This window comes from Rhinolophus hipposideros (genome assembly GCF_964194185.1).
Source record: "Rhinolophus hipposideros genome assembly, chromosome: 25".
Lineage (NCBI taxonomy): Eukaryota > Metazoa > Chordata > Mammalia > Chiroptera > Rhinolophidae > Rhinolophus > Rhinolophus hipposideros.
The window spans coordinates 13,963,896-13,973,944 of NC_138071.1; the positions used below are offsets into that span (position 1 = coordinate 13,963,896).

General features: G+C 46.1%; 1 protein-coding gene across 1 annotated transcript; it reads left to right on the forward strand.

Annotated features, from left to right (window-relative positions):
• Positions 1 to 1,589: 1,589 nt before the first annotated feature.
• Positions 1,590 to 9,615, forward strand: SMKR1 (small lysine rich protein 1; the record flags this gene model as incomplete). The annotated part of the gene is made up of 3 exons (XM_081038315.1): positions 1,590 to 1,612; positions 2,647 to 2,965; positions 8,946 to 9,615. The coding sequence occupies 3 exons, from the start codon at positions 1,590 to 1,592 to the stop codon at positions 9,141 to 9,143; spliced, it is 540 nt and encodes a 179-aa protein (XP_080894441.1). The 3' UTR covers positions 9,144 to 9,615.
• Between the last annotated feature and the right edge of the window lie 434 nt (positions 9,616 to 10,049).

The window sequence follows — 10,049 nt, forward strand, 5'->3', positions numbered from 1 at the left end:
GATAGGTGAGGGGGAGAAGGCGTTCGAGGTAAAGGCGACCATGTAAAGCCAAAGCTGGAAGATGTGAGGCAACAAATCCGACTCTAAAGAGTACTGCGAAAAATAAGGGATGTAGGGCTTGTGAGAGTAAATAAAGCTAGAAAAGCAGCTTGAGGCAAGGTTTTGAAAGGCCATCAATACCATACCAAGGAGTTAACTCTCTAGGAAATAGTCATTCAAAGTTTTTGAAAATGGTTGAGACAGGATTAAATTTATCCTTTAGAAAAAATACCGGGGTGGAGTGCAGGATAAGAGCTATCGGGCCAGTACAGACCTGAACACAGGTGGTGGTTTGGGGGACGGGGGAGATTGACAGGGAAAAATAACAGCCCCAGAGGACTAGGGTTTGACAAGGAGCGCAGGTCTGAGTCTGGGTGATCAGGCACAGGTATTGTCCCCAGACCATAAAGTCAGGAGGCAGCTCAGGTAGGTGTGGATGAGAGCGAGCTCTGGGTACATCCAGGAGAGAGGAGGTTCAAAGATGACCGGTTTATAGTTGGGTCCTGGATGGCTGCTGATGCCATTATCCAAAATGATACATATTTACTATGAGAAGTGTTTCATTTTAGATACGGGAAGGCTGAGGTTCCTATGAGCTGAGGTTTTAAAATCAACTTTATTGAGGTATAATTTATGTGTGACAAACTACACTCATTTGAAGTGTATAATGAATTTTGACAAATGTATACACCTGTGCAGGGCCAGCTTCATGGGCACGTGACCAGTGATCACACCGGGCGCTCCTCTCCCAAGGGCCCTGTGCTTAGGGTTTATGCTTAGTGTTAACAGTCTTGAAATTTGCAATGTACCATTGAATTTGCGTTTTGTAGATGAAGTTTGATGGGAAAATGGACCGCACTGGAAGAGGGCCTGAGCATACACTCCAACTGAGTCTTATCTGTCAGCCCCATACCCCCCTAACCCTAACTCCCACCCATTCACCCCCACTTCGGGGCAGAGCATGGTGGCACCCCAGCACATCAGAGAATCTCACCCCTCAGGACCCAGGTACCAAGCACAACCCAGCACAGAGGCTGCACTGCCTTGGGGGTCACGCACGTAGGGTGGCAGCCCAGGGGAAGAGAAGATACCTGGAAAGGGGAGTGTCCCTGTTCCGTGGGGAAACACAACATTAAATAGCAAAAACATCACAATAGGTTGATAAAGACCACAGAAAAAAAGGAAAAGTTTTATAATTTAGTACCTTTAGTGGCATTTTTTGCTTCCCGCTTCCCCATATTTTCATTTTGCACTGAGCCAGGCAAATTATGTCACCAGCCCTGCACTGATGTAACTACCACTACAATCAAGATACAGAATATTTCCATCACTCCCCAATTTTTCTCTTAACCCTTTGCAGATTAATTCCCAACCCTCACCCCTCCCATACACACACACTCCATGCCACCCCCCAATTACTGGTCTATTCTGAAACACCTGAATTTGAAAACTTCTAGCAGGGCTCTGGACTTCCTATCTGGAACTCAGGAAAAGCAGGGCTGGTACAGACTGGGGAGTGACCCCAATAGAGGGTTAACCTGAGAGTTGCGATGACGCAAAGAAATGCAGGAATGTGGGCCATCCCTACCCAGGGATTAAAAGAGAGGGGCCAGCAGAGGAGAAAGCAAAGGCAGAGGGCAGGAGAATCTATCATATCAAGGGCATATGGATTCATGACAAAACTACCAGACAAATTAAAAGTAGTTGGAACTTGGGTTTGCTTTGTTGCTGAAGGATTAGGGAAAGGATTATGAGAACCTGGTACATAAATACTGATATACGTACTCCCCCTTAGGAAGCCAGCTCATCCATCAAATGAAGGCAAACGAAACACCTAATCCTTGGTTGCAGAGCCTTTCAGGACTCCACCCCGGCTTCCCGGTCCAGTTTTCTCTTCCTGCCATTGCAATGCCTGCAACGTCCTGTCCCAGCCCTTGGCCTGGCTGACTGCTTCTGATCATCCAAGTCTGTTTAAAGGTCATCTCCCCAGATTTTCCCCAATCACCAATCCAAAAGGGCACCCATTAGTCACATCAATTTAATACATCCAATATAACACACCTTGTTGCACCTATCATTTTCAATATCTTCCATGTCCCCCATTTCTATACCCCCCCCCAAAAAAAAAGTACCCTTAAGAACTTTGACTCATTCAGGGATGAATTCCCAGGGCCTAGAACGTAATGCCTGGCACATGGTAGATGCTCGATAAACTGTTGGATAAAAAGCAACAGTCGTAAAAAAGGAATGAGGGCTGTTCCCAAACTGCAGCCTCCCCTTCAGGGAGGAGGATGTAGGGAGGACTCGCACCTACTGTGTCCTTTCCTGTCCAATCCATGCGGAGTATAAGAACTTCACGGCTCTTACTCTCTTGCGGCTGTTACAGGCTTTTTTTTTTTTTTTTTTTTTTTTTAGTTTCAGGTGTACAAGACAAGGTAATACTTAGACGTTCATGATTTATATCCCTCACACTGTGAATCCCCTTCCCCCCATCCATTATCCCTCCGACCTCACACCGAGCCATCACATACAGGCTTTTTTTAAACAAACATTTCCCCATGTTATTCTCACTTCAACCCTCAAAGGCTTTATCTCACTTTCCAAAAGAGGTCGTGGAGTCTTCGGTGACTTCTCCAAGGTCAGCCAGCGAGTGGCCGAGCTCAGACTCACACTCGAGTCAGCCCACTCCAAGGCCAGGACCACACACCCCGAGCACCGCCCTCTACCCCGCGGCCCGCCCTCTACCCCGCCAGGTCCGGCCCCAGAGCCCCAGCGCCCGCCGGGCCGGGGTTCCGGGCGCTCACAACTGTTCCCGCCGTCGCGCGAGGTGAAATGGCCGCCAGCGCGGTACGACAGGCGGGACAGCGGACGCCGCCAGCCCGGCTGGGCCCAACAGCGGGCGCCACGCCCGGTGTCCTGGCAACAGGTAAACAGTGCGCGGCCCCGCCCCGCGGCGCGGCCCCGGCGTTTGTGCGCGCGACCTGGCGGCGCGCGCGGCCCCGTTCCCTGCGGCGGGTTCCACGCGAGTCGCGCAGCCGGTGGCCTGGGTGTCGGGTGTTGCGGCCGCTCGGGGGCTGCTGCCCCCTGACCCTGCCGGGACCCCCGGAGCGTGTCGGCCTTCTGAGAAGCGTGGCGAGGTCCCCGACCTGCGGCCGCTCGCAGGCAGGGCCGAGGAGGGAGCCCGGTGCGCCGCAGGGATGGGCGCGGGGCGCCGCCTCCCGAGGACACCGAGAACTGCGGTCCCTCTGTTCAGATGAAGATTGGGAACCCGTGCCACACTCATCTGCTCCACTGAGAAAGGCGTCACCATGGTAATACACGTCTTCCTTGAGTATCCGAGGTTCCGAGGCTCTCGCTACTTCCGTGGTGTTCTGCCCTCTAGAAGCTTTGTCAAGACTTGTGTCTTCAGCTCCTCGCGTTGTGAGTGGTGTCCAATCCAAGTAATCTGCACACTGGGGTTAAAGATGAAAGGGGAGAGGGGTTCCCCAGGTGGTCTGCGCGATGAAGGGGACAGCAGCCACAGAATCAGGCTGAGCCCTCTTTCTGTGAGGTGGTGGCTTGTAGTTCCTTGGTTCTTCTGAGCCACTTACTTTCACACCCAGAAGATGGTTTGTGTGTGAAATAAAGACAGGCTGGTAACATGGTGTGTTACCCCTGGCCAGGCACTTAGTTGTTGCTGTCGGCGCCCTGAGTCCCCTGCAGGGTTCTTTTCTGCAGATTAAATAGAAAATGAGCCCAAGTGCCACTCAGACCACCGTCTCTAGAGAGCGATTCTTCCCTCCACTTCCAGTTTGAGGAAAGGCTTTGGAGGAGGCCTCTTGTACAGGGAATTCTTGCATTTTATGCCCAGGAACCTTGCAATGTCCCTACTTCTGTCTCACCTCCCAGTTGTTGGCTCACAGAGCTTCACATTAAGCCAAACCTGAAAACTTCACACCTCCATTTCCACTTCCACTCAATCTCTCCATCAGAGAGTCTTTTCCAACTGTTCAAAATCCAGCTCTTGTAACCACTGCCGTCTCTGGCCTCTAATGGCAAGTTCATCCTCCTGGCTCAAACTCACAAATATTCCTGTTTCTCAGGCCTCATCCAACCTCTTGCAACCTGCTTCCCACCCTTAATGCCACTGGTCCTCAAGCTGTCCTTGCCACCTGCCTGGACTCTGGCAGTAGCTCACAACCTCACTGTCCATGCTACCCAGGGGCTCTCTGTCTCCTTTGGTCAGCCCTGAACATCTGTGATCTTGTAATCCCCACCCCAGGTCCTCAAGAACTCCCCTTGTCTGCTCAACTAAGTACTCTAAGTACTGCTGTGCTTAGTGCTCAGAGCCCTTGGTAAAGGGGCTTCAACCTCTTCAGCTTAATCTGTCGTATAATCCCCGCCTTAAAAAAAAAAATCCCTCATTAGACCTCCATTCTTCTGGAATCCTCCTGCACCAGCCCCATCTCCAGCTGTTGATCTACTTTTCTTCAAGACAGACCCAGCTCAGAAATACCTATTGCTTACGGATTGCTCCCTAAGTGCCACGCCCTCTGCGCCTCCCTTAGGTCTTTGCCTCTTTGGCTCCATTAGACTGTAGTGCAGAAATGTGTTTGGTAAATCTGTGTTCCTTCCAGTTCACTGCATGTACAAGCACTAAATAAATACCACTTGATTTAAATTGAGTCATTCCCAGGTTACTCCACAAGGTTGATATTGCCATTTTCTTTCAGGCCAGGGAACTGAAGCAGAATGGTTTAATAAAGCCATTTAAGCTAATGGCATTCCACTGCTCCATGGATAGAGGTCGAACGCCTTAGCTTCCAAGGCCTGCTGGCCAGAGCTGCAACCTGCCTACTTTTCCCCTCAGATCCCCTCACTGCCCCCCTACCCACCGATCCCCCCCCACACCCCCGCCCCATGGTTGCCTATGGGTCACATGTTCTCTCCAGTCTCAGGGCCTTTGCACAGGCTGTTTGCTCTGCCTGGAAATTCCCTGCCTCTTAAAAGCCACAGGCCACTCTTTAGGAACCCTTCTTCCTTCATATCCCAGACTAGGTCACTACCTGCCCATCCTGTGTCATCATAATGCCATGTTCCTGGGCTTCTCCTTTCACAGCATAGTTGATGAGGCAATGTGTGCGTGATTTCTCTCTCACTGGACTGTGTAAGCCTCATGGAGACAGGAACAGAGCTGCAGGGCCTCCTGCACAGTAGCTCTTTGTGGAACATTTGTGGAGTGAATGAAGCAGGCATCTCAAAATTCAGAAAAGCCGAAGTCTGCATTTGCTTTCTAAATCTGGGGTCTGCGTTGCATCTGAGTTACAATGTATTCACTCAGCAAGTATTTATTCATCCCTACAGTGTGCCAGACATTGGTCTAAGCCCTGGGAATTCAGTGGTGAACTCATACACAAACCTCTGGTTAGAGAAACATACGATAAATAACATAAACAAACAAAAATACGATTAGCTAAGTATGCTTAAAGTAAGGAAATAGAAAGTGGCACTACTGGGAGGGTTGTTGGAGACCATCTGTGCCCCCTCCCCCTTTGCCTGGGACAGTCCCAGTATCTGTTGATGTATCTTGGTTTGGGCAATTATATAGTCACCCTAGTGATAGATAGAATATAGACACGGTGTATGGGGGGGGTTTCCTAAGAGGTGGTATTTGAGCAGAGGCTAGCAGTTTGGGAACTAGAAGGAAGGCCAGTGTGGCTGGAGCCAGGTGGTTTTCATTCAGGAGTTTAGAGAGTCTCAAGCTGGGAGCTATGTATCCGGAGACCAGGAACTACCAAGAGCCAGAGACTTGTGTTGAACCAACCCAATCAGCTCAGAAACTGAAAATTTTCACTCACAATAATTTCTTAACTGATTCATTACTGTATAATAGATGTACAATAAATTGCACATATTTAAAATGTACAATTTGATACGTTTGCCATATGGACGCTCCCATTAAAGCCATCACCACAATCAAGATAACATGCTGATCACCCCCAAGGTTTCCTTGTGCTCCTTTGGAATCAGTCCTTTTCTCTTGCTCCTCTGTACCCAGCTCCCCACCCCTCCCCCATCCCAGGCAACCCCTGATCTGCCCTCTGTCTCTATAGATAGATTAGTTTATAATATCTAGGATTTTATAAATATGGAATTATACAGAATGAGTTCTCTGGCTAACGCTTGTAAAATTATTTTGAAATCCATCCATGTTGTAGCATGTATTGATAGTCCTTTCTATTGCTGAGCCATATTCCAGTGTATGGTGCTGCCACAGTTTGTTTATTCATTGACCCACCGATAGATTTTTGGGTTGTTTCCAGTTAGTAGTTATTACAAATAAAGCTCCTCTGAACATTCATGTACAAGTCTTTGAATGGACACATGCTTTCATGTCTCTTGGTAAATACCCAGGAGTGGAATGGCGGATTGTAGGGTAGGTATGTGTTTAACCTTTTAAAGAAACTGGCAATTTGTTTTCCCAAGTGTCTGTCATGTCAGATTCCCCCCAGCAGTGTATGAGAGTTCATTTATTTCTCCATGGCCTCTCCAACACATGGTAGGGTCAGTCTTTGTAGCTTGAGCCATTCTAATAAATGTGTGCTGGTATCTCATTATGGTTTTCATTGCATTTCCCTAATGACTTGACGTTGAGCATCTTTTCATGTGCTTTTTGGCCATTTGTGTATCTTCTCTGGGGAAGTGTCTACATCTTTTGACCATTTTTTATTGGGTTGTTTTCTTATTATGTTTCAAAAGTCCTTTATCTATTCTGGATGTAAGGCCTTTACCAGATATATGATTTACAAATATTTTCTCCCAATTTGTGACTGGGCTTTTCATTTTTATAACAATACCTTTTGAAGAGCACAAGCTTTTAATTTTGATGGCCAACTTATCAGTTGTTCTTTCAACAGATTGTGCTTTTGGTGTCATAACCAAGAAATCTTTGCCTAACACAAGGTTGCAAAGATTTTCTCCTGTATTTTCTTCCAGAGACTTTTGCTTTTGCATTTAGCTCTATGAGCCATTTTGAGTTAATTTTTGTATATGGTGCCAATATGGATTGAGGTGCATTTTTTGCTAATGGATATTTATTGTTCCAGCAGCATTTGTTGAAAAGGTTATCCATGCTCCACTGAATTACTTTGGCACTTTTGTTAAAAATCAGTTGTTCGTGTATGTGTGGATCTACTTCTGGATTCTTTATTCTGTTCCATTGATCTATTTGTCTATCTTGACATCAATAATACCATACTGTCTGGAAACTGTAGCTTTATAATAGGTCTTGAAATAAGATAATATTAGACCTTCAACTCTTTCAAAGTGCTTTTCATTTCCATATGAATTTTAGAATCTTTTACAGAAAGGTGAGAACTTTGAATAAAAATATCAACCCTCTATTTTATGTCCTCTGAATTTCCATATGAATTTTAGAATCAATTTGCCAATTTCTACAAAAAGATGAGAACTTTGAATAAAAATGTCAGACTTCTGTGTGAATTTCAGTTCTCAGACCATTTTAGATATTAAAACACACACTTCTTTTTGTAGTTATTCCAGGTATGTCAAGGGTGGGTGACATGCAAAGAAAAAAGTGTAAAATCGTAAAGAAAGCCAAGACCCAAAATCTTTGAGAGCTTCTGGCTGTGTATGTTCCACACCCCACAGGGGTGTTTTATGGGGAGATGCCATTATCATGTGGGTGTTCATTTTGGTTTTCTCACGGGAGCAAGCGGGGCCTCTGTGTTACAAGATGCTTCTCATCTGTGTTCCTGGGTTTTGCATCTACTCCACTTCACTTCACAAAAGTGTATTTTAGTGTTTGTAACCACACAAGTTATGTTTCTCTTGGTTTAGCTTGGGACATTTGTAAAGTGACATGCTATGAACAGAACAACGATTACACAAGTATTTAGCCCTTGCAGGAGTCCTTGATAACTGCACCATTCCTCTCCTTTCCCTCGTCTAGCTAGAAGAGACACTTTCTAAATAACACACTTCCCTCGGGATCGTAGGACGTAGCGAAGTCAACTGAGCTTTGTCCAGCTCTAGCAGAACTGCGGAGATAGCTTATTCCCAGGTTAGGATAGTATCCCTTCCTTTTCCCAGAAGGCATTGGCCTGGCCCTGAGTCTGGTGGACACCGATTTGCACTACCTCCCTCCCTCTGAAACACAGCTCTGAGGATTAGCCATGACAAGTGATGGCAACCATCTCTTAGTGAGTGTTTACTTCTTGTCAGATGCTGTGCTAAGTACCGTGTATTCATGTCTCAGTCCTCACGGCTCCTTAATGAGCTGGAGACTACCGCAGAACAAGTGCCAACATGTATCTCTGCATCCTCATTATTGACCATGCTTTTCCTTTAATTTTCATTATGAAAGTTTCCATACACACACAAAAATGAATCCCCATACATCCATTCAGAAATTACCAGCATTTTGCCACATTTGCTTCATCTGCTTTTTGGCGGGGAGGGAGCTGCATTATTCTTAAGCAAATCTCAGGCCTTCTTTCATTTCATTCCTACAGATTTTAGTATCTCCGAAATGTGTAAACATTTTTTCCATGACCCAATGCCATTGTCAGACCTGATAGAATTAATAATTCCTTGATAGTATCAAATTTTCCCAATTGCCTAAGAAGTGTCTTTTTATAGCTTGTTTGTTCGAATCAGAATGCAAACAAGACCCACACATTGCATTAGGATGGGTCTCTTTTAATCTGGGGGCGCTTAATGTACGTTTGTTGAATTAGGTCGCTCGTATCTTCTCTTCCCATTCCATGTAAAGGTGGTTGTTGTTGTTACCATCTTTTCCTTTTAGGAATTTGTTTTTTCCTGAGTTCAGTAGGATATGTTGAAAATCACATCAAGGTTATTAACACTAATTTTTTGCCCCGTGTATATATACTTGTCTTCAAAAGCCAGATAAAGAGAAAAGAGGAAAAGGCCAGCGCGCATCTCGTGGGAACAAGCAGAAGAAGCCGGAAGTGGACATTCTCAGCCCTGCGGCGATGCTGAACCTCTATTACATCGCGCACAATGTCGCCCACTGCCTGCACATGCGGGGCTTCCTCTGGCCGGGAGCCCCCAAGTCCAAGAAAGGGAAAAACAAGACTTAAGGGCCAGCGTTGCACAGCATCTCTAGTACAGAGAACAGAACTAGGGGAAGAGAGATCAGGGTAATACAATTGTCTGTAAGCAAAGTAGACCTTACTGAAGACAACTTGAGACGCAAAAGCGTTTCTGTGGCAGTTAATGATAAAGTCACGCATTTTTCACTTCCTGAGACCAACCCAGCCATGGTTAGCCACTTTGGTTTTTTGGAAGTTAAGGGAGGAAAAAACAGTAATGCCTGCACAGTGTGATGGAATAGATAGAACTTTAAAAAAATGATAATCCTGGGTCAGAATTAAACCTTGCTCTCAAAAGACAATTAATTCTAGCTTGCATGAGTTTTCTTTTGCCAAAGTGGCTTTGTTATTTATAGAAAACCGGCAAAAAGCACAGTATTTGTTTATGAACATCCCTCTCTTGGGCACTGTTTTCTTTTCCTGTCCTTTTCAGGAAAAATAATAAATATTTTGTTTCTATAATTTTCTTCTCAGCAGTCTGCCTCTTGCCTTATTCTAATTGGCCACAGACACTGGTGGAAACTAAGATTGTCTCTACAGCTTAGACCTTGTTAGGGCCTATAAACAAATGATTCATAGGAGCCCACAGTGTTCAATGGTTGTGGTGCAGGGAGAAGGGAACCAACCAGCCTCAGCCCTCTCTTCCTTCTATTTCACCTGACTCTTCTCCCCCCCTTTTCTGCACATTTACATCTTCTCCCCAGCTTCTGCAGGCTTTCTTTTCAACTTGGCTGGATATGGAATTGGTGCCAGAAATTTGCCATGTGAATTCTGCTGATATTACAGGACCTCCCTAGCCTGGGTGGAGACACTTGAGAGATAAAGCCACAGATCTTTCTCCTCTCAGCCCCAAAGACCTAAAAGCCCCAAATACGGAACTTGGAAGGAAAGGCA